General features: G+C 32.0%; 5 protein-coding genes across 5 annotated transcripts; 1 reads left to right on the top strand and 4 right to left on the bottom strand.

The window, feature by feature from the left end:
- Positions 1 to 275: 275 nt before the first annotated feature.
- LOC136774620 (sialin-like) lies at positions 276 to 5,042 on the bottom strand. The gene is made up of 5 exons (XM_066729028.1): positions 4,492 to 5,042; positions 4,014 to 4,418; positions 3,567 to 3,886; positions 3,237 to 3,481; positions 276 to 434 (listed from the first exon to the last, which is right to left on the bottom strand). Exons 1-5 carry the CDS (start codon positions 5,040 to 5,042, stop codon positions 276 to 278), a joined length of 1,680 nt encoding a protein of 559 aa, XP_066585125.1.
- Positions 5,043 to 7,367: 2,325 nt separating this feature from the next.
- On the bottom strand, positions 7,368 to 10,279 carry LOC136774619 (sialin-like). The gene is made up of 5 exons (XM_066729027.1): positions 9,720 to 10,279; positions 9,240 to 9,644; positions 8,803 to 9,122; positions 8,481 to 8,725; positions 7,368 to 7,526 (listed from the first exon to the last, which is right to left on the bottom strand). The coding sequence occupies exons 1-5, from the start codon at positions 10,277 to 10,279 to the stop codon at positions 7,368 to 7,370; spliced, it is 1,689 nt and encodes a 562-aa protein (XP_066585124.1).
- A 4,191-nt stretch (positions 10,280 to 14,470) lies between these two features.
- LOC136774618 (sialin-like) lies at positions 14,471 to 17,381 on the bottom strand. The gene is made up of 5 exons (XM_066729026.1): positions 16,813 to 17,381; positions 16,335 to 16,739; positions 15,895 to 16,214; positions 15,565 to 15,809; positions 14,471 to 14,629 (listed from the first exon to the last, which is right to left on the bottom strand). The coding sequence occupies exons 1-5, from the start codon at positions 17,379 to 17,381 to the stop codon at positions 14,471 to 14,473; spliced, it is 1,698 nt and encodes a 565-aa protein (XP_066585123.1).
- Positions 17,382 to 19,132: 1,751 nt separating this feature from the next.
- Positions 19,133 to 19,949, top strand: LOC136774617 (arginyl-tRNA--protein transferase 1-like). The gene is made up of 4 exons (XM_066729025.1): positions 19,133 to 19,147; positions 19,260 to 19,422; positions 19,538 to 19,680; positions 19,794 to 19,949. The coding sequence occupies exons 1-4, from the start codon at positions 19,133 to 19,135 to the stop codon at positions 19,947 to 19,949; spliced, it is 477 nt and encodes a 158-aa protein (XP_066585122.1).
- A 607-nt stretch (positions 19,950 to 20,556) lies between these two features.
- On the bottom strand, positions 20,557 to 25,197 carry LOC136774340 (sialin-like). The gene is made up of 5 exons (XM_066728569.1): positions 24,918 to 25,197; positions 24,440 to 24,844; positions 24,000 to 24,319; positions 23,668 to 23,912; positions 20,557 to 20,882 (listed from the first exon to the last, which is right to left on the bottom strand). Exons 1-5 carry the CDS (start codon positions 25,154 to 25,156, stop codon positions 20,724 to 20,726), a joined length of 1,368 nt encoding a protein of 455 aa, XP_066584666.1. The 5' UTR covers positions 25,157 to 25,197; the 3' UTR covers positions 20,557 to 20,723.
- Between the last annotated feature and the right edge of the window lie 340 nt (positions 25,198 to 25,537).

The raw sequence follows: 25,537 nt of genomic DNA, 5'->3' as shown, positions 1-25,537 counted from the left end.
GCAATGAAACCTGAAATATTATATAAAAAACTTTATATGAACCTTTTTATTCAACCTTTGAATATATTTACAATTTAGGAATACAACTGTATAATAAATGTAAATACTTATAATTTAACATTCGACGCGCGCGCGGATTAAATTCCAGAACAAATAAGGCACATTAACACCCTTTGAAATAAGAATTATAATAACTATTCTAAACGAATAATGATTTAATCGTAAATGTATTTAAAAATTTATGTAATAATTCAATAGTTTTATAAATTCCGTAATTATGTAGATGTTGTAGGTTTCGTTTCGGCACCAGATTCGGATTTGATTTCGTTCCATTTCTGTACCTTTCCACTTCCACCAACCAAAAATATCAACATACACAAAGTACATACAATTGCTCCGATCAAAAATACTTTATGCCAATGATGAACTGAATTCTAATGAAAAAGTGAAGAAATATTAAAATATGAACTGATTATCTCAGGCGTTAATATAAGATCTACAGAGTTTTTACTATGATAACCTTAATAAGCTACGGACTTATGTTACAGACCTAAATTAATAATGAAAAAGACTATTATATGGTGGTGCAGTATAGGTAAATAAACGTATTGTATGGACTGAAATTGTATTCCATTAACATTCAAGATTATTAATTCACAACCAATTAAAAATGTTCTCTTGCAAAGTAAGTAAAAAATAACGAAAAGCTTGCAGTTATGCAGCACAAATGCAACAAGAATTACGTGATGAGAAAATACATAACAAGCAATCGCGACTTTACCACAGTGTCAAATTTTTCAAATAAAGCCAAATGTTTTTATGTTAGAGATAGACCAATTGTTTGAAGTTTCACAGATTTTAGTAATAAGCATATACTGTAACAAAATGCGTATGAAAAGTTTTAATAAAGAATTATCATATTGCAGCAGGTAATCAGATTAAAATATCTCATCTCCAATTAATCTCTAAATAACTATAATGAAAAGAAGAATAGTTGTTGCTATTTAGAAATTGTTAATATAGTCAGAAATTTGAACACTTGTTAATCAAGCTAATGGCATAAACGATGAAATATATAACACATAATTTTTACATTCTGTTTATAACACATAGGTTCAAGTAATATTTAGGAATGCAATACGTTCAGGCAGTATTGTTATACCTTCTCCTATTTTTCCTGATTTCTTATTTCGCCATGGAATATTACACAAAATAATTAGTAGACAATTTTATCTTTATCCAAGTAGGACAAGTTAAATGATTGCTTCTTGTTATCATTATTGATGCAGTATGATATGTCACACAATTCCCCAGTACCGCTCTTACTATATAATTAAACAGTATAATAGAAGACAGTACTAAGGCATCGAGAGTATCATTTGTATGATGCATGTCGATAAATGATTACTCTGTATTTTGAATGATTTTAAATTTGTGTCATGATTCAATATATTGGAGTTATGTTGCACAGAACAGTTCTTTCAAAACTTTCTTATACAGTGTTTTTACTCAAATTTAATGCAATGAATCATGTATACTACAGTTGGTTTTACTATACGTACTATTTCTAGGAAAGTATGAAATATGCAAACAAATTTCAATAACGTTGTTAATATATTTCAGTTGAAATATCTTTTGGTCCCAAAAGCCTGATACATTATTGCAAATTTAATTTTACAAGGGATGATTATACTAGTATCGATAGCAAATGAGATTCTACGATTTCACATATGCAAGAATAATAGTTTCAGCCCTACAGTGGCTGTCTATTTTTTTGGAAATGTAAAAGGGAAGAAAAAATGTAGATGTTTCATTATAATTTAGGTGTGCATATGGTATAATTAAATATAGTAAAAAATCATTGAGATTGAGTTTGTATCTATAAGGCACACTGTATTTTAATTATTACCATTTCGCTGTGGACTACTTGGAAACCGAAGATTATAAATATAAGGGTACAAATCAACTTTACATTAATCTTGAAATGTGCATTGCAGCTATATTGTTGGTAAAGTTCTCGATGATCGAAGCGTACTTATGATTCCTCCAGACCATTTGTAGTACGAAGGCATCGAAGGGACCGTCTTACCTTTATTAGACTATTTCATAAAATTTAACACTTTTTTGGCGAATATGTTGCGTTAGACGTGTCATGAAGCATGATTGAGTTAACAAACTACTGATAGTTATTGAAAGTATAATCTAAGCATAACAAGATAATGAAATATATTTTATCAATGTTTGGACCAAAAATTTCTCTACGAGTAGCGGCTAGTAATCATAATGACTCCATATTACTCGTACTATGCTTTTTAACAATATAGTACAAAGCCGTAATGAGGTATCGAGTGTACCACATATGTTACAAGACATTTCGACTACATTAGTTTTCACTATTTTGTATGAAATGATTTCCTGAAGTATGGTTGTCTGTATTGCACATGAAAAAAATTATACACCACTTTGTTACTTTTTATAGCGAAACCCTCCTATCTTCACTTTGATTAGTAAAATAATTTTTATGAAGTTTAGTAATGAATGTGGAATGAAAATTCTGTGTGTATGTTGAGAATAAAATGTACATTTTTAGACCAGACTAATTAATGGCGACATTTACTCGTAATTCCTCAATGCTGATCGACCTATGGGATAAACTATATAGTTATCATGTAATGCTGAGGTATCGAGAGTATATTCTTGTGAAACCTTCTTGCCCTAGTTAATTACCTTCCTTCATCTGACATCGTGATATTTTTTCAACGACACCCATACTTAAAACTGCGCACACGCGTTATCCTTAATACTAAGTGTAAATTTTTCAAGTTTGCAGGCGTAGGTAAAACTTCGAAAATAAAAATCAGTATCAATGATAATGACGTTGATAAAATTTTAGTAGTCATGCAAATGATGACATGTACGCACAATTCCTTCATATTGCTTGTACCATGGATCTAAGCAACATAGTGCAAGGCCGTACGCGAAGGGTTCGAGGGTATTACATTTTCAAGCATGTCGACGAAAAAATTAAATTATTCAATAATGTGCATGCCATTTAAAAAAAACTATTACATAGATAAAATTTAATTTGCATAAATCATATACTATTAGCTGCTATGAGATCGTATTCAAACTGAGAACCAGATAATTTAGAAGCGACATTAGCATATGGTAAGAATTAACAGAATCATTTATCGTTACATTAAAATCAAAGAGATTAAAAATGAATGCGAGCTTACTATGTGTAGTCTAATAATTTCTTCAAATATTGGTGATATGATCATTCCACTAGCACTCCCAACAGCATTCATGATTCCATAGAGAACACCAGCAAAATTTGGAGACAAGTCTTGATTGTTTGAGAGATTTGCTATAATAGCTGCACCATTAAATCCAAGGGCGAAGAATAAATAGAAATTCGTTAAAAGTTCGTGGCAACCAGCATAGACAGCCATTAGCAGCATTATCGCTGGTATAAAATGAGCTACATTCGAAATAAATAGTAATTAGTAATAAGTAATTAAGTAATGATACAATTTTCTACATACTTGTATAGATTTAAAGCTTACAAAATAGCGTTGCACATTTTCTTAGAGCAGTTATGGACATTATTCTTTTTTCCATAATTTTGTCAGCAATCCAACCGAATCCAAATCCAAAGAGCATCCTTCCGACCCACGGCATACTACACATTATACCGCTCTTGTTAAGGTCGAAGCGTAGCACCTTCGTCATGTACAGCATCATGATGTTTTGATATAAAAATATCAAGAAGAGATTTCCGAAGTGACAAAAGACAAGACTTATAAAAGGTTTCGATGTACAGATCTGTTGTATGGGTATCTGTTTTAAGGTCAACTTCTGTTGAGATACAGTGTTAGCCTGGGATCTAAATTCAATAATTGATCCAAAAGTGCTATGACATTATTAATAAATAATAATTTTAAATATAGTTTTAAGAAAAAGAATAGAGACGGATGGTAAAGATGGTGCGAGGATTGAATACTGAGATGTACTTGAGAATATACTCTTTTTCCTCATTGGAGATTACAGGGTGTTCCGCTGGTGAGTCGTATGCGCAGAAGGCCCAGATGAATATCCAGAACAACATCAGCATGGATAGAATATACCAGCCCCATTCCCAAGTGGTGTTGGCGGCAATAGAAGCAACCATGGGATATGTAAAGATGGTACCAAATGTACCACCTAAGAGGGACCAGACGAATCTCGATTTTTCCTGCGGAGGAGCCCATTTCGAAACCAATGTGTGACACGCCGGGAAAGTAATGCCTCCGGTTATTCCAATTATCACCCTGGAACCTATCAGTGCGCTCCAGTGTGCTTGGGCTATTAGTGGCGTTATGAACGAAATGAATGCTGCCACCAGAGATGTCCACAAGATAGCGTTCCTGGGTCCCCAACTATCGACACATTAATTATCATCCCTTCATCCACTTAAACAAATAATTAAGCATTTGATTCGCAAAGACTTGCCGCACAGTCAGTATACCGCCAACGAGATTTCCTGGAACGTTTCCGTAAGAATAAGCTGCGATCAGTTGACCTCTGACTCTGTTCGACCAAAAAAATGTTCGTCCACTAGTAAATGAGAATTTCTTTGGTGGCCATTCTGGTTTGTCTCTAGAAATCTTCCTGGCATTTTGATATTTATCATTCATGGTTTTGTTTGTTTCCAAGTCTAAATTTCTATTTTGCAACATCCAATTGGACGTTTCCGTGGCGCAGTTTCCTGAGGTGTTGCTAATCAAATTTTCTAAAGGGTCGTTTTCATCAACGTCCTTATAGTACGGTGTAGTTGAGGAACTATCAATGATATGTCCTTCTAACGAGTCAGTCAGGTTTGCTTGACCAACTCCACGTACGAATCGCTTTAGTCTATTTTGTGGTTCTGAATAATCGTAAAGCGGAGGATTGTACAATACTCCGCCATTGACCGGTTTATACGGATCCCACTTAGGCCGACAGCCGTTGCCTATTTTATCTTGTTCAGTTCTTTCCATCATTGATACTATCAAGATCGGCATCTGCAGTCGACACACATAGCTTGTCCAGCAACACGTGAATATCATTATGCATATCACCAATCGCATTGGAAGCCATTCTAAAGTATAATATTTTTTTACTTATTGCATTCATTGTCATTGTACACTCAGAAAAATTGTTCATCGGATTTATAAATTGTTCATGGATTTTGACCCGATTAACAGTTTTCGTGATATCAATGAATTAAATTTATGAATAGTATGAATAATTTCGAATTATTCATACTCTTCATAAATTTAATTCATTGATATCACGAAAACTGTTAATCGGGTCAAAATCCATGAACAATTTATAAATCCTATGAACAATTTTTCTGAGTATAGAACGAATATTAAACTTTCACTGCTCAAGTTTTTCTTATTATTACTTGAATAAGATTATAACGATAACCAAATTTATCCCGCTGGCACATATAATGTGTTATATTCGAAATCGATATGTGGTAGTTAATCATTGAATTATCGCGTATCGCTCGTTAAATCAGCTAAAGGTGCAAAGAGCAAAACTATATAGAACAACAGTTATATTTTTGTTTACTTATTTGCCCGTAAAATTTAGTTAAATTTGATGCTGGATGCTATGACAATTTAAAAACTTACGTAGACCACTCCAAACTTTTCGTTCAAACGTATAAATCCGTGTCTGCCGTGTTACTGAATTAGGTTCCGCCATAATTATCAATAATAATCTGAATATTGCCAGAAATAGCGTTATAAGATCGATGAAAGAAAAAAATGATGGTTATATACTCAACCAAATTTTGTACGTAATATTCATTAACAGCGTTTATGGTTTACAATTAATAGTTAGCATAAACAGATTTATATATATTATACGAACAATCGATAATCAATGCATTATTAATCTTATGAATACCATTAATCGGCGTTTATGGATTACAATTAATGGTTAACATAAACAGATCTATGTATATTACGTACGAATAATCGATAATGACAACATTATTGATTTTATAAATACCATTAACAGCATTTATGCTCAACATAAAATGTTTAATGAAATACATTAATACGTTTATGCTTATAGAATCAAAACGAAGTTCAATTCTAAGCCTATACTTTTTTAAGGAGTAAATAGCTGAGTAGGTTAAATGTTAGATTAGTAATCATAGGATCCTATAGGTTCGAATCCCGTTAAAGGTAAGTGGTTTTTTCTCAAGGAAATATTATAATAGTTCAGTCAGAAGGTAAGTTGTGACTATATGTATACATATATACATATATAAATCAAGTAAAAATATATATATATATATATATGTGGTACAGTGATATTATAGGATCTTTCATGCCATTGGCAATGTGTGTTAATCTACACGTACATGTGAAAATCTGTACAAAGTTAAAATAATATAAAGTACAAAGGAGAGAGAGAGAGAGAGAGATTTTCATGCAAAATAAGTGTAACTATTTCTTCGTTTCAAAAATGTAAAACTATACGTTACGTAATATGTTATAACGTATATGTTTTTCACTGTGTGTAGAAAATATTTCGTCAAATAAATAAATGTCATTATTATATTGTAACTAAGGTTGGTTTTGATCAAATAGGTTTGACATACATAAAATTGATTATAATATTCATAAAATCTGTTTCTTAAATCAATAATAATAGTTTTGGAATACACACACACACACACACACACTAACTCGCCGCGGTTATAATATTCACAAACGCAAGTCTTACATCGTATAAACAGTATTAATGATATCCACGAATAAAATAATGAATAACATTAACCGTTATTCGTTGAAACCATAAATCTGTTAATGGTGTCACTTTTCATAAACAAAGTTATGGATTCAATGTACATTTTTATTGATTCCGCTTACCTTTTTGATTGAGCGTAGATTTATTTTGTGCGTAACAATTTCTATAGCTTTTAATGAATAAAAGATACCCGATTGCGTAACGCATGTACATTTTTAATTTAAGTTTACTCTTTCCCAATAATAATAATAGTTTTTAACTTTATGCAAAAATGATATATTATTAATATACCTAAATTAAAATTAAATACATTTAAAATTTAAAATTCAATCTCATTTATTCTGTTCAATAAATGAAATTGTATTTTTTTTACATATTATTACAATAAAAATCGGATGATACATTTTTATTTATAAATATAAATGAACTTTCAGGTCGAAAAGCTTGATTATAAAAATATAAATATTATAAGTAAATAACTATTCTAAAAAAATAATGATTTAATCGTAAAGGTATTTAAGAATATATATATATATATATATATATATAATAGTTGAATATTTTTAAAAATTTCGCAATTATTTAGGTTTTTTAGGGTTTGCTTCGACATCTGACTCGGATTTGATTTCGTTCCACTCCTGTACCTTTCCACTTCCACCAATCAAGAAAATCAGCATACACAAAAAACATACAATTGCACCGACCCAAAATAAATTCTGCCACTGATAGATTGATTTCTGATAAAAAATTTAAGAATATTAAAATATGAACTGATTATCTCAGGCTTTAATATAAGATTTACAGTTTTTACTATGATAATTTTATTAACCTAAGAACTTATGTTACAGCCCTATAATTAATACTGAAACAGACTAATTGTATAGTGATGCAAAAAAAGGTAAATAAACGTATTTTATAAATTGCAATTTTATTCGATTAGCATTCAACGCGATTAATTCATTTCCAATTATAATTTTTTCCTGGAAAGAAAGAAAAAAATAACGATAAGATTGCAGCTAAGCAACACTAATGCAACAAGAATTGCGTGAGAAGAAGCTACATAGCAAGCAATTGACTTTATCACAGAGTCAAACTTTATAAAGACAGCCAAATATTTTTATGTTCGAGATAGATTAATTGCTTAAAGTTTCACAGATTTGAACAATCAATGTATACTTTAGCAAAATCCGTGTGAAAGATTTAATAAAGTATTATCATACAGCTGCAAATTATCAGATTAAAATATCTCATCTCCAATTGATTTATAAATATAACTATTAGAAAAATAAGAAGAATAACTTTTACTATTTAAAAATTATTAATATAATCGGAAAATAATCCGCATGTTAATCAAGCTAATGGCAAATGATGAAATGCACATATTATTCCTCCATACTGCTCTTACTATATGTATCTAAGAAACAGAGTGCAAGGCAGTACAATGGGTTTGAGGTACTATATACACAATCATATCGACTATAAATTTAAATTGTTTAATAATGTGTAATTTAAAAAATAATTATGACAAACATGAAACTCAAGTTGCATTAACCATGTACAATAAGCTGCTATAAGATGGTATTCATACAGGGATATAGATAACGTATAAACGACCTTAGTATAATAAGCATTAACAGAAGCACTTATCGTTAAATTAGAATCATACAGATTAAAAATGAATACGCACTTACTATGTGTGGTGTAGTAATTTCTTCAACCATTGATGATATTATTATTCCACTAGCGCTTCCAGCAGCATTCATGATTCCATAGAGAACACCAGCAAAATTGGGAGACAAGTCATGATTGTTTGAAAGACTTGCTATAGTAGCTGCACCATTAAAGGCAAGAGCCAAAAATAAATAGAAATTCGTCAAAAATTCATGGCAATTAGCATAGGCAGCCATTAGCAGCATTACCACTGGTATAAAATGAGCTAGATTCGAAATAAAAAGTTATTATTAATAAGTAATGGTAAAATATTCTACATACTTGTATAAATTTGCAAATTACAAAATAGCGTTGCACATTTTCTTAGTGTGGTTATGGACGTTATTCTTTTTTCTATAATTTTGTCAGCAATCCAACTGAATCCAAGTCCAAACAGCATCCTTCCGATCCACGGGAAACTAGATATTAGCCCACTCTTCGTCAGCCCGAAGCCTAGCACCTTCGTCATGTACAGCATCATGGTGTTTTGATATATAAATATCAAGAACAGATTTCCGAAGTGACAAAAGACGAGGCTAATAAAAGGTACCGATGTACAAATTTGCAGTATGGGTATCTGTTTTAATGTCAGCTTCTGTTGAGGTACAGCGTTAGCTTGGGATCTAAATTCAATGATTGATCGAAAAGTTTGATGACATTAATAAATATAGTGCTAAAAAAAAGAATAGAGAGGGATGGAAAAGATGGTGCGAGGATTGTGTGTGAAGACTGAAACGTACTTGAGAATATACTCTTTTTCCTCATTGGAGATTCCAGGGTGTTCCGCTGGTGAGTCGTATGCGCAAAAGGCCCAGATGAGTAGCCAGAATAACATGAGCATGGATGGAATATACCAACCCCATTCCCAAGTGGTGTTGGCGGCAATGGAAGCAACCATGGGGTATGTAAAGATGGTACCAAACGTACCACCTAACAGGGACCAGACGAATCTCAATTTTTCCTGCGGCGGAGCCCATTTCGAAACCAACGTGTGACACGCCGGGAAAGTAACACCACCGATTATTCCAACTATCACCCTGCAACCTATCAGTGCGCCCCAATGCATCTGGGCTATTAGTGGTGTTATCAGCGAAACCAATGCTGTCACCAGAGACGTCCAGAAAACTGTTTTCCTTGGTCCCCATCTATCGACACGTTAATTATCATCCCTTGATCTATTTAAGAAAATTATTATGAGCATTATCCCCATAATTACTTACTTAACTGTCAGTATACCGCCAATAAGGTTTCCTGGAACGTTTCCATACGAATAAGCTGCAATCAGTTGACCTCTGACCTTGTCGGACCAATAGAATGCTCGTCCACTACTAATAGAAAATTTCTTTGGTGGCCATTCCTGTTCGTCTCTAGAAATTTGCCTGGCAATTCGACATACGTCATTCATGGTCTCGTTTTTTTTCAAGGTTTTATTTTTCTTTTGCAACTTCCAATTAGACGTTTTGAAGTCATTGTTTCCCGAGATGTTCTTAATCACGTTTTCCAAAGGGTCGTTCTCATCAGCATCATTATAGTACGGGGTAGTTAAGGAACTATCAATGATATGTCCTTGTAATGAGTCAATTAGGTCTACTTGATCTGCTGCAGTCATGAATTCCTTTGATCTGTCTGGAAGGTTTTCATTTATCATTCTTATTAATTTTGGTATTGTTGCAGGGTAGGTGGTTGGCATGGTTACTAATTTGAATCTTATCGGGCCACAGCCTTTGCCTATTTTATCTTGTATAGTTGGTTGTATCATTGGTACTATCAAGATGGGCATCTGCAGTCGACACACATAGCTTGTCCAGCAACACGTGCATATCAATATGCACATCAGCAATCGCGTTGGAAGCCATTCTAAATTACAATATGTTTTATTTAATGCATTTTCTGTCTCATCCTTATTTCTGAATCCATATTAATGTTTCATTGTTCAATTTGTTCTTAATTTTATACTTTCATAAAGTTATGCAATAACCAAAACTGTCACGCAGACAGATGTATATAATGTTTTATTTTCTAATTCAATATGCGATAGTTATAATCGTTGAATTGTCGCGTATCGCTCGTTAAATCAGCTACAGTAGTTCAGAAGAAAAATTACAGAGGATAAAGGTTATATTTTTTCTTTCTTATTTGCCTGTCAAATTTTGTTAAGTTTCATGCAGGATACTATATCAATTTAAAAACTTACGTAGACGACTCCAAACTTCGCGTTGAAACGTATAAATCCTGGACTGCCCGCCCTGTTGTCTTTGCCGTCCTTGTCGGACCCGGGTTATTAAATTTTGGTTTGCCATAATTATTAATAATAATCTGAATTTTGCCAGAATTACTTTTATAAGATCGATAAAATGAAAAAGATTATGCTTATAGATTCATTTTATTCGCAACAAATTCTGTTAACTATATCCGACTGCGTAACGTACACATGAATTTGTGGTGATAACATTTATTCAAGCGCCATTCGGTTTATAAAATTAAATCTGGAGCCAAGAAATTAGAATTTGTATCAAAAACAGACATTCTTAGAATTTTTTCATTATAAACGAATGGAAAAAATGATCAAAATTTACTGAAAGTATAAAGTGAAAGCAAAAAGTAATTGGAATGCAATCTTCAAGCTACACTACTATTTCATTAATAAACACGACTGAGTATACACTAATCAATTAATGAAGTTAATAAACGATCGGACTTTGTCATTTATGAGCAACGTTTGATTCATAATGCGATATGCTCATATTTTGTTAATTCGAAGGAAAAATCTCCGATGACTTTTTCCTAAAAATTTATCAAGAGACACGGTATATAGGGTGTCAATGGCACAAGTTCATATATACATATATTAATATATTACCGTCGAGACATTGCCGTAACATTTACAGCAAGTTTGGTCATCATAATCTAAAATTAAATTTCGATGATATTTCGTAATACGTTTATAAATTGATGTCATTTGATTCTAGTATGATTTGAATAGTTTTTAAAAAAGCTTTCAAATTAGATCATAAACGTAAGAAACAGATCATGCATATTTCCGAGATCTCATTCTTTGTTTTTCTGTTATGTAAAAAAAATGGTCTCCCCCTCAATTCTTCAGTATTCCGCGAATGTCTTCAACCTGAAGTTGGTTACTATTTAACTAATATTAATGGTTGTGTTCAGGATCACTTAGCGCTGACTAAGCACTGCAGTAAAATGCCTGAAATGGACAATCGTATCATATATTTTAGAAAGCGCTGTGTAGCCCGAACACAACCAATGACAAACCTTGCATGGATGCAATTCGACGGGAGCTGTAAAGTAAAATCTGTATAATCGATATAGTTAATCGAGCGATTACTGTACATTATGATTATACATATAGAAATGGAAACAAATTATGAGATCCAACAAAAAACAAGCTTCGTCAGTAAAAAAAGGCGGCAAGTATATAAATTGTCTAGCCCAAATAATGTAGTAAAATAAAATATTCTAATTAAAAAAATTAGTGAAATCTAAATGTTAGGGAAATATATATTTTTATGGTGGCAAACGATAACATTTCGAAAAAAAAATAGTATCCCAAAAAGATACTTGCAGGGCTCGTAATATTCATAGGTAAGTCGCTATCTTATTATACAAGCACGGATTTTCGTAATTTCGAAATGTGTTTATTTAAAACCATTGCATACAACGAGCTCGGGAACTAACTTTTCTGTGTTACTGTTTTTTATTTTCGAAATTTTAACTTTTGCCACCGTAAAAATAAATACTTACCTAACATTTGGATTTCACTAATTTTTTTAATTCGAATATATTATTTTACTATATTATTTACGATAGGCGATTTATGTACTTGACACCTTTTTTTACAGGCGAAGCTTGTTTTTTGTGGGATAAACTTATCAAGTATTGTCTTTGGATAAATCTTCGGTAGAATGTCAAAGGTCATATAAAGATGATCTTGAATTTTTCAAAATGTGAGACTTCAAATTTTTACTGCATCTATGGCTTTCCAAGAAAATCAAATCTATTAGTTTATATAGCCTTTAATTCAGACGCTGACAAGACATTTTTATTTAAGATTAAAGACAGGTGAGCGAATACGCGTGAGTACGAACATTGGCTGCACACACTATTTTATTGCAAATCACATCCCAACTTACATCCATAGAAAATTTCAAACCCTCATATCTTGCGATCATCTAGTTTAAATGGTACATTCATGGAATGTTTTAGATAACTGCAGACATAAGCTACAAGAATATGTGATTAAAAAATAAGCCTTCACTATTAAAAAATTCATTAAGGCTTTCTTATGAGACTTTACGCATCATCCAGGGTTATATCAAATATAGCATCCGATATATCATTAAAATTACTTTTAAGAAATCTGTTACAGACATTTTCTTAAGATGCCATGTTTTCGAGATATTGGAATGTTCTTAGATTTTCACTAGATAGGGAATAATATCTTTAAAATATTATTCTCGCATATTAACTTTTACTCTAAATATCTCTTAAAAATTTATTACATGAAATAGCGAGATTAAACTCAGACAAGTTTATAATACAATTAATGCAAGCGTTAGTCTTTATAAAAAAAGTATCAAATAAAAATACATGGATGTCCACCGGAAGAATGTGATAAAAAATGTTTCTTGAACTTCTTTGTAAAGACTCCACTTTATCATTATCTTACTCCTTATTTAAGTTTTTATCACATTAGATGCTCAAACACTAAGTTCAATAGTATTTCATATGGTTTATTAGAGATAATAATTATTTAATACAATTATTTATATTTTTAAATGTATTTTCTTCACATTCAATTTTTATTTTTATATAATCTTAAAGCAATGGAAACCAGTAGCTGATCTTCCACGAGGGTACTGATCATTTTATGAGCAAAATTGGTTAGATGGGAAATTAATTGCGGTGAAGTTACTGATTTTTTACCTCTGTGTGCTTGCAGCGTTTATTACTTCTTGTTTGATCCGGACTATTCCCATTTGTCCCTTGGTACGATCAGTTCATTGCGTGAAGTAGATTTGACAAGACAATTGAATAAGATACATAATAATCTGAAATATTATTATATGGGTTTTTACATTCATTCATGTCCGAAAATGCGTTATAAAATGCGTATGAGGCCTTCAATGGATGTTATGTCCGGAAACATATGTTTGGTGCGATGCAGAATCTAGTTTAATGAAATTAGATAAAAAGAAATAAAGCAGATTAAATGATGATCCGAACGCTATAGACGATGGTGGAGTTATTGATATTCATAAAGTATTGTATAATCTATTTAATTCTATTATATATCAGGATTTTTGAAAACTGATGTACTGACAAATTAATCAGCTGTAATGTTAAAGGAGATTTTAAAAAGAAAACGCAAACGGCAGAGTTCGGAAATTAGCGTACTTAAATGAAAAAAGATAAATTTTTTTTAAACAACAATTGATTGAAGATGCTTGTGGTTCGTAACAAATGATGTAACCATTTATTAATCAGGTTCGTTGCCAAGTTTTGTGATATAATACATTCAAGTCTCGATACTCTTCTATAACAATGCGTAATTTTATTTCATTTTCTATCTTTAGTGTTCAAATTATACGCGAGAAAATCACATTTTTAACTTAAGGTTACTTTTTTGTAAGATTAGTCAATTTTATACAAATGATATTTTTAATATACTAAAATATAAATTAAATACATTCAGAATGTAAAATTCAATCTTATTTATTCTGCTCAATAAAGGAAAGTGTAATTCTTTTACAAATTATTACAATGAAAAGTGGATGAAAAAATTTTATTTATAAATATTAATCAACGTTCAAGTCGAAACTCTTGAATATATAAAAATAAATATGATAAATAAATAAATATTCTGAACGAATAATGATTCAATCGTAAAGGTATTTAAGAATATATATATATATATATATATAATAGTTGAATATTTTTATAAATTTCGCAATTACTTAGATTTTTTAGGGTTTGCTTCGGCATCTGACTCGGATTTCATTTCGTTCCATTCCTGTACCTTTCCACTTCCACCAACCAAGAAAATCAGCATACACAAAGTACATACAATTGCACCGGCCCAAAATACTTTATGCCACTGATAGACCGAATTCTGATAAAAAAATAAAAATATTAAAATATCAACTATCTCAGACTTTAATATAAATTTGTAGAGTTTTTACTATAACTGCTTTAATAAGTTACGAAATCATGTTACAGCGCTATCATTAATACTGAAATAGAATACTATATGGTAATGCAAAATATCTAATTAAATGTATTCCTTGCACTGCATTTGTATACGATTAGCATTCGATATGATTAAATCACTTACAATTCAAAATTTTCTCTTGCAAATTAAGTAAAATATAACGATAAACTTTCAGTTATGCAAAACAAATGCAACAATAATGACGTGATGAGACATTACATATATAGCAATCAATCGAATTTTCCACAGTACCAAATTTTTCAGAAACAGCCAAAAATTTTTATGTTAGGGATAGATTAAATGCTTCAACTTTCATAGATTTTAATAATAAGTATATACTAGATTAAGTGAAATACGCATGTGAAAAGCTTTAATAAAGCATTATCGTACAGCTGCAAATTATGAGATTAAAATATCTTATTTCCAGTTGATTTATAAATATAACTATAACTGTTTAAAAATTGTTAATATAACCGGAAAATAAATCCCATGTTAATCAAGCTAATAGCAAATGATGAAATGTACATATTATTCCTTCATACTGCTTTTACTTTGTATCTAAGCAACATAGTGCAAGACAGTACAATGGGTTCGAGGATACTACATACTCAAGCATGTCGACTGTAAATTTAAATTCATCAATAAAGTATAATTTCAAAAAAAATTATTACATGGATGAAATTCAAGTTGCATTAACCATGTACAATAGGTTGCTATGAGAGGGTATTCAAACTGGGAACCAGATAACGCATAAGTGACATTAGCATGATAAGCATTAGCAGAAGCACTTATCACTAAATTAAAATAATACAGATTAATAATGAATGCACACTTACTATGTTTGGTCTAGTAATTTCTTCAACCATTGGCGGTATGATCATTCCACTAGCACACCCAACAGTATTCATGATTCCATAAAGAAGACCAGCAAAATTTGGAGACAAGTCTTGATTATTTGAAAGATTTGCGACACTAGCTGCACCATTAAAGGCAAGAGCCAAAAATAAATAGAAATTCGCCAAAATTTCGTTGCAACCAGCATAGGCAGCCATTAGCAGCATTATCGCTGGTATAAAATGAGCTAGATTTGAAAATAAACGTAATTAGTAAAAGGTAATTAAGTAATGATAAAATTTTCTATATATTTGTATATATTGATAACATACAAAATAGCGTTGCACATTTTCTTAGTCTAGTTATTGAGATTATTCTTTTTTCCATAATTTTGTCAGCAATACAACTGAATCCAAATCCAAAGAGCATCCTTCCGACCCACGGCAAACTAGACATTACACCACTCTTCTTCAGCTCGAAGCCTAGTACCTTCGTCATGTACAGCATCATGGTGTTTTGATAGAAAAATATCAAGAAGAGGTTTCCGAAGTGACAAAAGACGAGGCTTATAAAAGGTATCGATGTACATATCTGCAGTATGGGAATCTGTTTTAATGTTAGTTTCTGCTGAGGTACAGCGTTAGCTTGGGATCTAAATTCAGTAATTGATCAAGAACACAATTATCACTTTAATAAATAATAAACATAGTCTTAAGGTGATGAAAAGAGAGTGATAGGAATAATGGTACGAGGATTGAAGACTGAGATGTACTTGAGAATATATTCTTTTTCCTCGTTGGTGATTCCAGGGTGTTCCGCTGGTGAGTCGTATGCACAGATGGCCCAAATAAGTACCCAGAATAACATGAGAATGGATGGAATATACCAACCCCATTCCCAAGTGGTGTTGGCGGCAATAGAAGCAACCATGGGATATGTAAAGATGGTACCAAATGTACCACCTAAGAGGGACCAGACGAATCTCGATTTTTCCTGCGGAGGAGCCCATTTCGAAACCAATGCGTGACACGCCGGGAAAGTAACTCCTCCGGTTATTCCAACTATCACCCTGGCACCTATCAGCATACTCCAATGTGCCTGGGCTATTATTGGCGATACCAACGAAATGAATGCTGCCACCAGAGATGTCCACAAGATAGCGTTCCTTGGTCCCCATCTATCGACACATTAATTATCATCCCTTCATCCACTTAAGCAAATAATTAAATATTATCTTCGAAATGACTTGCTTCACTGAAAGTATACCACCAATGAGGTTTCCTGGAACATTTCCGTAAGAATAAGCTGCGATCAGTTGACCTCTGAACCTTTCCGACCAAGAGAATCTTTGTCCACTACTAAATGAGAATTTCTTTGGTAGCCATTCTTGTTCATTTCCAGAAATATATCGGCCAATTCGGTATACGTCGTTCATGGTTTCGTTTGTTTTCAAGGTTTTATTTCCGTTTTGCAACATCCAATTGGATGTTTCGCTGTCGTTGATTCCCGACATGTTTGTAATCACGTTTTCTGCATTACCATTCTCATTTTCATCGTTATCGTACGGGGTGGTTGTGGAACGATCAAATATATGTTCTTCTAACGAGCTAATTAGGTCTACTTCACCTACATTAGGTACAAATCGCCTTAGTCTCCCATACGACCTTTTGGATTCAGTCACATATAATGCACGGGGGTTATAGGTCTCGCCTAGCGTGGGTTTTGGTGTGGGTTTTGGTGTGTATTTTATCGGGTCACAGCCTTTGCCTAATGTTTCTTGTTCTGTTCTTTCCATCATTGGTACTATCAAAATCGGCATCTGCAGTCGACACACATAGCTTGTCCAGCAACACGTGAACATCAATATGCACATCAGCAATCGCGTTGGAAAATATTCTAAAATACAATATTTATTTATTTATTGCATTCGTACCATTTCAGAATCCATATTAAGCTTTCATTGTTCAAATTTTTCTTAATATTATTTTCTTAAGATTATTATGATAGCCAAATCTGTCGTGCCGACAGATATAATGGGTTATTTTATAATTCGATAAGCGGTATCTAATAGATCAATTATCGCGTATCGCTCATTAGTTCAGCCAAAAATTTTCAGAGTAATATTACATAATGCAAAGGTTATATTTTTGCCTACTGACTTGCCCGTAAAACTTAGATAAATTTGAATGTCGCATGCTATAACAATTTAAAAACTTACGTAGACCACACCACATTTTATATTTATTAATCCTGGACTGCCAGGTTACTAAATTTGGGTCCGCCATAATTTGTCAATAATAATCTCAATATTGCCAGAATTACCCTTATAAGATCGATAAAAGTATAAACTGGTGGTTGTAGATTGTTTTTATTCGTATTAACTTCTGTAACTTTTAATGAAAACATAGATAGCCGATAGCATAATACATATATATATATATATATATATATATGAAAAAAAGTGAACTTTCCGAATTGACACAAGAAAATGTTACAGATAGAAAAGTCATTTAATTACTGATTACAGTCTGTAAATATATAGTCAGAAAAATATTGGGGCGATTAAATATTTTGTAAACTATGTACTTTAGAAATAAAATGTAATAAACTTCTGATAATTAGTTTTATAAATTCATCAGGAGGTGTCTTTTGCTAAATCTTCGGTAGAATGTTGAAGGTCATATAAAGATAATCTGGAATTTTTCAAAATATGAGACTTCAATTTTTTATTGCGTCCATCGTTTTCCAGGACACCAAACTAATTAGTGAATTATAGCCTGTAATTCAGTTGCTGACGAGATATTTTGATTTAAAATTAGACGTAGGTGAAGAAATACGCTTAAGTGTGCGTACTGGTTACGCATACTATTTTATCGCAAATCACATCACAACTCACATCTATATAAAATTTCAAACCCTAATATCTTGCGAACATTTAGTTTAAATGGTACATTCACGGAACGTTTCAGAAAACTGCAGACATAAGCTCTAAGAATATGTGAATGAAAAATAGGCGTTCACTATTAAAAAATTCATGGAGGCTTTCATATGAACCTTTACGCTTCATCCAAAACAAATATACAGAATTTCATATATTATAAAAATTACTTTTAAAAAGTGTATTATAGATATTTTCTTTAAATTCACTGTTTTTGGGGTATTCGAACGTTCTTGGATTTTCGCTAGCTTGGGAATAATATCTTTAAAATATTATTTTCGCGTATTAACCCTTTACACTCGATAGGCGCCTACCACGCGCCATTTATCGGGGGGGGGGGGGGAGTAAACAGATCTCTCCATTACAAAAGGTTAACTCTTTTGCTCTAAATATCTCTTAACAAATTTTTTAGATAAAATTAATGGGATTAAACTCACAAGAGTTTTTAATACCCGTAATGCAAGCATTATAGTCTTTATACAAAAAATCAAATAAAAATACATGGAGATCCACCGGAAGAATGTGATAAAAAATGTTTCTTGGACTTCTTTGTAAAGACTCCATTGCAGGTACACTTTGTAATCAATCTTTTATTATTATCTTACTCTTTATTTGAAGTTTGATCACATAAGATGCACAAACTCCAAGTTTGATTAATATTTCATATGGTTTATTAGAGATAATAATATTATTTAATACAATTATTTATATTTTTAAATGTATTTTGTTCATATTAAATTTTTATTTTTAATATTAAAGCAATGGAAACCAGAAGGTGATCTTCCCGAAGGATACGGCTCAGTTCATGAACAATATTGGTTAGATGGTAAATTAATTGCGATTGGAGTTATAGATATTTTACCTCTGTATGCTTCGAGTGTTTACTTCTTTTATAAGCCGGACTGTTCCCATTTGTCCCTTGGTACGTCCAGTTCATTGCGTGAAGTATATTTGGCAAGACAATTGAATAAGATACAGAATAATCTGAAATATTATATGAGTTTGTACATTCACTCATATCCGAAAATGCGTATGAGGCCTTCAATGCATGTTATGTCCGGAAACATATGTTTGGTGCGATGCAGAATCTAGCTTAATGAAATTGAATAAAAATAAATATAGCAGATTAAATGATGATCCGAACGCCATTGACGATGGTGGAGTTATTGATATTGATAAGGTATTCTATTATCCATTTCATTCTATTAAAAATTAAAATTTTTTAAAAATTATACACAGGTTAATTTATTTTTTACCATTAATACATTTATCTTTCGTTTATATAATTTTCAGATATTGCTTTTATGTAAAGATATTGCAATACCATACAGAATATATCAATCGAATACACTTTATAACGAGCTGCAACAGCAGAAAGAAGAAATCAAGCAGTACATTCAATTAGTAGGAATGAAATGCGCAAAATCCATGTTGCTTATCGTAATTTAATTAAATTTTATGTTAATTATTTAATGTAATTCTCTATTTTTATCAAAATAAAAATAGAGAATAATAAAATCATAACTATTACGATAAATATTTTATTTATACTGTATACTCATGGAATTTATATAATTGACGCATAAATATACTACAAGTAATATTGCTATCTGAAATGTTAAAGGAGATTTTAAAGAGGCAACGCGCAAACGGTAGAGTTCGAAAATGAGCGTACTTTAATAAAAAAGCTGAGTTCCTTGTTAAAAGATAACTATTTATTAAAGATGCGCGCTTGTTAACAAATGACGCAATCGTTCTTTCTCGTGTTCCTTACAGAGTTTCGTGATACAATCCATTCAAGTCTCGATACTCTTCTATAACAATGCATAATTTTATTTCATTTCCGGTCTTTAGATTTAAAGTTTTACGCGAGAACATCACATACTTAACTTAAGGTTACCCTTTTGTAATAATAATCATTTTTACACAAATGATATTTTTAATATAATTAAATATGAATTAAATACATTCAAAATGTAAGATTCAATCTTATTTATTCTCTTCAATAAAGGAAATTATAACTTCTTTACACATTATTACAATAAAAATCGGATGATAAAGTTTTATTTATAAATATTAATTAACTTTCAGGTGGGAAAGCTTGATTATAAAAAAATAAATATGATAATTATATAACTATTCTAAACGAATAGTGATTCAATCGTAAAGGTATTTAAGAATATATATATGTATAATAGTTGAATATTTTTATAAATTTCGTAATTATTTAGGTCTTTCAGGACTTGCTTGGACATCTGACTTGGATTTGATTTCGTTCCATTCCTGTACCTCTCCACTTCCACCAACCAAGAAAATCAGCATACCCAATGTACATACAATTGCACCGACCCAAAATACTCTTTGGAACTGATAGATCGATAACTGATAAAAAATTTAAGAATATTAAAATATCAACTAATCATCTCAAGCTTTAATATATATTCTATAGCGTTTTTACTATAACAACTTAAATAATACCTGCGAACTGTGATTCAGCTTTATAATTAATACTGAAAAAGAATATTATATGGTGATATAGAATAGCTAAATAAACGTATTCTTTGCACTGCAATTATATACGATTAGCATTCAAGACAATTAATTCACTTCCAATTCAAAAATTTTTCTTGCAAAGTTAGTAAACAATAACGACAAGCTTGCAGTTACGCAACGCAATTGCAACAAGAATTACGTGATGAGAAACTACATATCAATCAATCGACTTAATTGCAGTGTCAAACTGTATAAAGACAGTTAAATGTTTTTGTGTTCGAGATAAATCAATTTCTTCAAGTTCCACAAATTTGAACAATAAGCATATGCTCGGTTAAGCGAAATGCATGTGAAATGTTTAGTAAAGCATTATCGTGTTGCAACAGATCATCACATTAAAATATCTCACCTCTAATTCATCTCTAAATAACTATAATAATAAGAGGAAGAATAATTTTTGCTTTTTAGAAATTATTAATATCATCAGAAATTAGAATACTTGGTAATTAAGCTAATGGCAAATGATGAAGTATATAACACACAATTCCTACAGACTGTTTATATCGCAGGTTCAAGCAATATCTTGGAATACAGTATGCGTTTAGACTGTACTGTTATACCTTCTTCTATTTTACCTGATTTCTTATTTCACTATGGAATAATATAGAAAATGATTAGTAGACAATTTTAACTTTATCCAAGCAGGACAAGGCAAATGAGCGCTTCGTGTTATCAGTACAGATACAGTAGGATATATCACACAATTCTCCAGTACTGCTCTTACTATGTAATTAAACAACATAGTAGATGACAGTATTAAAGTACCTTTTTTACAATGCACGTCGATAAATGATTTTCACTGCATTTTGCATGATTTTAAATTTGTGTGACGATTGATTATATTGGGAAGATATGATCTATAGAAGAGGCTTTGCAAAACTTTTTCATTTAGTGTTTTTAATCAAATTTAATGCAAAGAATCATGTATAGTATAGTTGCTCTTACTATATGTACTATTCTAAATAAAATATGAAACTTGCAAATAAATCTTAATAACGTCGTTAATATATTGCAAGTGAATAATGTCTTGGTCCCAAAAGCCTGATAGATTTTTGCAAATTCAGTGTTACCAGGTATGATTATAGAAGCATCAATAGCAGAAGAGTGTCTAAGATTTCACATATACAAAAATAATAGTTTCATACCTACCTAAATGGCTATCTATTTTTTTGAAAATGCAAAAGGGAGGAAAACCCGTAGATGTTTCATTACAATTTAGGCGTGCATGTGGTATAATTAAATATAGTAAAAAACCACTGAGATTGAGTTTTTATCTATAAGACACACTGTATTTTAATTATTACCATTTTCGCTGTGGACTACTTGAAAACCGAAGATTATAAATTTAACGGTACAAATCAGCTTGTACTTTAATCTAGAAGTATGCATTGGAGCTATTCGTTTGGTAAAGAGTATCATGAAATGTGCGTATGATACCTCTATATCACTTGTAGAACAATGGCATCAAAGGGATCGTCTCACCTTGATTATAATATTTTATACAATTTAACACTTTTTTGACGAATAAGTTGCGTTTAAAGTGTCGTGAAGCATGATAAAATTAATAGACTACTCCTAGGTACTGAAAGTAATCTAAGCATAACAAGATATTGAAATATTGTGTTATCAATGCTTGGAGAAAAATCTCTTTTACGAGTTGTCCCTAGTAATCATGATGCCTCCATACTACTTGTATTATGTTTTTTAACAACGTAGTACAAATCAGTAATGAGGTATCGAGAGTACCATGTTATACAAGGCCTATCGACTAAGCTAGTTACCAATATTTTGAATGAATTGATTTCCTTAGATGTGATTGAATGTATTGTACATAAAAAAAATTATTCACCACTTTGTTACTTTTTATGGCGAAACGCACCTGAATGCACTTGATTAGTAAAGTAATTTTGATAAAGTTTAGCAATGAGTGTGGAATGAAAATTCTGTACGTATGTTGAGAATAAAATTTAATTTGTTAGATCAGGCTAATGGATACGTGCACTCGTAACTCCCCGCTGCTGTCCGACCTATGGGTTAAACAATATAGTTATCAGGTATAACTGAGGTATCAAGAGTACACTCTTAAAAAAATGCTTGCATCAACCAGTTACCTTCCACCATCTGAAATCGTAATATCTTTTTAACGCCACCCATACATAAACACGCACACGTGCGCTATCCTTAGTACTAAATGCAAATTTGTCGAGTTTGCAGGTGTATGTGCAACTTAGAAAATAAAAATCTGTACCAATGATAACGATGTTGATAAAATTTTATTAAGCAAGCAAATGATGACCTGTACACATTATTCCTCCATAGTGCTCATATTATGAATCTAAGCAGCATAGTACAAGACAGTACGAAGGGTTCGAGGGTACTACATACTCAAGCATGTCGACTGTAAGCTTAAATTGTTCAATAATGTGTAATTTAAAAAAAACTATTACATAGATGAAATTCAAGTTGCATTAACCATGTACTATATAAGCTACTATGAAATTGTATTCAGACTAGGAAACAGATAACGTATAAACGAAATTAACATAATAAGCATTAATAGAAGCACTTATCGTTAAATTAAAATTATACAGATTAAAAATGAATTCGCACTTACTGAGTATGGTGTAGTAGTTTCTTCAAGCATTGTTGATATGATTATTCCACTAGCACTCCCAACACTGTTCATGATTCCATAGAGAACAACAGCATAGTTTGGAGATAAGTCTCGGTGGTTTGAGAGATTTCCGACAATAGCTGCACCATTAAAGGCAAGAGCCCAAAAAAAATAGAAATTCGTCATAAATTCGTGGCAATTAGCGTAAGCAGCCATTAGCAGCATTATCGCTGGTATAAGATGAGCTAGATTCCAAACAAAAAGTAATTAGTAATAAGTAATTAAGTAATGGTACAATTTTCTACATATACTTGAACATATTTATTACTTACAAAAAATCGTTGCACATTTTCTTAACGTAGTTATGGACATCATTTTTTTTTCCATAATTTTATCAGCCATCCAACTGAATCCGAATATACAAAGCATTCTTCCGATCCACGGTAAACTACATAATATTGCGCTCTTCTGGTTGTTTATCTTTAGCACCTTATACATGTAGAGCATCATGGTGTTTTGATATAAATATATCAAGAAGAGATTGCCAAAGTGACAGAAGACAAGACTTATAAAAGGTATCGATGTACAAATCTGCCGTATGGGTATCTGTTTTAATGTTAGATCCTCTTGAGGTACAGCGTTAGCTTGGGATCTAAATTCAGTAATTGATTAAAACCACAATTATCTCTTTAATAAATAATAAACATAATTTTAAGGTGAAGAAAAGAGAGTGATAGGAAAAATGGTACGAGAATTGAAGACTGAGACGTACTTGAGAATATACTCTTTTTCATCGTTGGTTATTCCAGGGTGTTCCGCTGGTGAGTCGTATGCGCAGATGGCCCAGATAAGTACCCAAAATATCATGAGTATGGATGGAATATACCAGCCCTTTACCCAATACGCATAGACAACCATTGAGATCAGCATAGGGTACGTAGTGATGGTACCAAATGTACCACCTAAGAGGGACCAGACGAATCTCGATTTTTCCTGCGGAGGAGCCCATTTCGAAACCAATGCGTGACACGCCGGGAAAGTAATACCTCCGGTTATTCCAATTATCACCCTGGAACCTATCAGTGCGCTCCAGCGTGCTTGGGCTATTAGTGGCGTTATGAACGAAAGCAATGCTGCCACCAGAGATGTCCACATAACTGCGTTTCTTGGTCCCCATCTATCGACACATTAATTATCATCCATTGATAAACTTTAGAAAATGATTAAGCATTATCGGCGCAATGACTTGCTTTATTGTCAGTATAACGCCAATGAGATTTCCTGGAATGTTTCCGTACGAATAAGCTGCGAGCAGTTGGCCTCTGGCTCTGTCCGACAAATATAATGTTCCTCTATAAGTAAAAGACAAGTTCTTTGGTGGCCATTCTTGTTTATCTCTATCAGTCTCCCTAGCAATTCGATATTTGTCATTCGTGGCGTCGTTTGTTTCGAAGAATTTTTTTCTCTTTTGCAACATCCAATTGGACATTTCGGTATCGTTGATTCCAGAGATGCTCTTTTTCACGTTTTCCAGAGTGCCGTTCTCATCATCATTGTTAGAGTACGGTGTGGTTGAGGAACAATTAATGATACGTCCTTGTAACGAGTCAATTAGGTCTACTTGACCTACTCCATCTACGACTCGCTTTAATTTGGCTGGAGAAGACACTTTACTTACTGTTACTTCTTCTCTTCTTGTACGGGTGGTGGTTTCAATATCTGTTTCTACGAAAAAACGTGGGACACAGCCTTTGCCTCCGTAGTCTTGTATAGTTACGCGATTCATAGTTCTTATCAAGATCGGCATCTGCAGTCGACACACATAGCTTGTCCAGCAACACGTGAATATCATTATGCACATTAGGAATCG

This window comes from Prorops nasuta, unplaced genomic scaffold (genome assembly GCF_024137725.1).
Source record: "Prorops nasuta isolate Cenicafe-Biocafe unplaced genomic scaffold, Cenicafe_Pnas_1.2 PNAS00006, whole genome shotgun sequence".
Taxonomy (NCBI): Eukaryota; Metazoa; Arthropoda; class Insecta; order Hymenoptera; family Bethylidae; genus Prorops; species Prorops nasuta.
This window is presented reverse-complemented; position numbering and strand designations above follow the sequence as displayed.

What these genes read in the sequence shown, in the direction of transcription:
- LOC136774620 (XM_066729028.1), bottom strand. Translation starts at nt 5,042, where the DNA reads ATGCCGATCTTGATAGTATCAATGATGGAAAGAACTGAACAAGATAAA. An exon ending in GGCGGTATACTGACTGTGCG is followed by an intron (nt 4,419 to 4,491) that starts GCAAGTCTTTGC and finishes ATGTGTCGATAG; the next exon opens with TTGGGGACCCAGGAACGCTA. An exon ending in GAAAAAGAGTATATTCTCAA is followed by an intron (nt 3,887 to 4,013) that starts GTACATCTCAGT and finishes TATTGAATTTAG; the next exon opens with ATCCCAGGCTAACACTGTAT.
- LOC136774619 (XM_066729027.1), bottom strand. Translation starts at nt 10,279, where the DNA reads ATGCCCATCTTGATAGTACCAATGATACAACCAACTATACAAGATAAA. An exon ending in AAAATGTGCAACGCTATTTT is followed by an intron (nt 8,726 to 8,802) that starts GTAATTTGCAAA and finishes TTTCGAATCTAG; the next exon opens with CTCATTTTATACCAGTGGTA. An exon ending in AAATTACTACACCACACATA is followed by an intron (nt 7,527 to 8,480) that starts GTAAGTGCGTAT and finishes ATTTTTTATCAG; the next exon opens with AAATCAATCTATCAGTGGCA.
- LOC136774618 (XM_066729026.1), bottom strand. Translation starts at nt 17,381, where the DNA reads ATGCCGATTTTGATAGTACCAATGATGGAAAGAACAGAACAAGAAACA. An exon ending in GGTGGTATACTTTCAGTGAA is followed by an intron (nt 16,740 to 16,812) that starts GCAAGTCATTTC and finishes ATGTGTCGATAG; the next exon opens with ATGGGGACCAAGGAACGCTA. An exon ending in GAAAAAGAATATATTCTCAA is followed by an intron (nt 16,215 to 16,334) that starts GTACATCTCAGT and finishes TACTGAATTTAG; the next exon opens with ATCCCAAGCTAACGCTGTAC.
- LOC136774617 (XM_066729025.1), top strand. An exon ending in CTGTTCCCATTTGTCCCTTG is followed by an intron (nt 19,423 to 19,537) that starts GTACGTCCAGTT and finishes AATGCGTATGAG; the next exon opens with GCCTTCAATGCATGTTATGT. An exon ending in GAGTTATTGATATTGATAAG is followed by an intron (nt 19,681 to 19,793) that starts GTATTCTATTAT and finishes TATAATTTTCAG; the next exon opens with ATATTGCTTTTATGTAAAGA.
- LOC136774340 (XM_066728569.1), bottom strand. Translation starts at nt 25,156, where the DNA reads ATGTCCAATTGGATGTTGCAAAAGAGAAAAAAATTCTTCGAAACAAAC. An exon ending in GGCGTTATACTGACAATAAA is followed by an intron (nt 24,845 to 24,917) that starts GCAAGTCATTGC and finishes ATGTGTCGATAG; the next exon opens with ATGGGGACCAAGAAACGCAG. An exon ending in AAACTACTACACCATACTCA is followed by an intron (nt 20,883 to 23,667) that starts GTAAGTGCGAAT and finishes ATTTTTTATCAG; the next exon opens with TTATCGATCTATCAGTTCCA.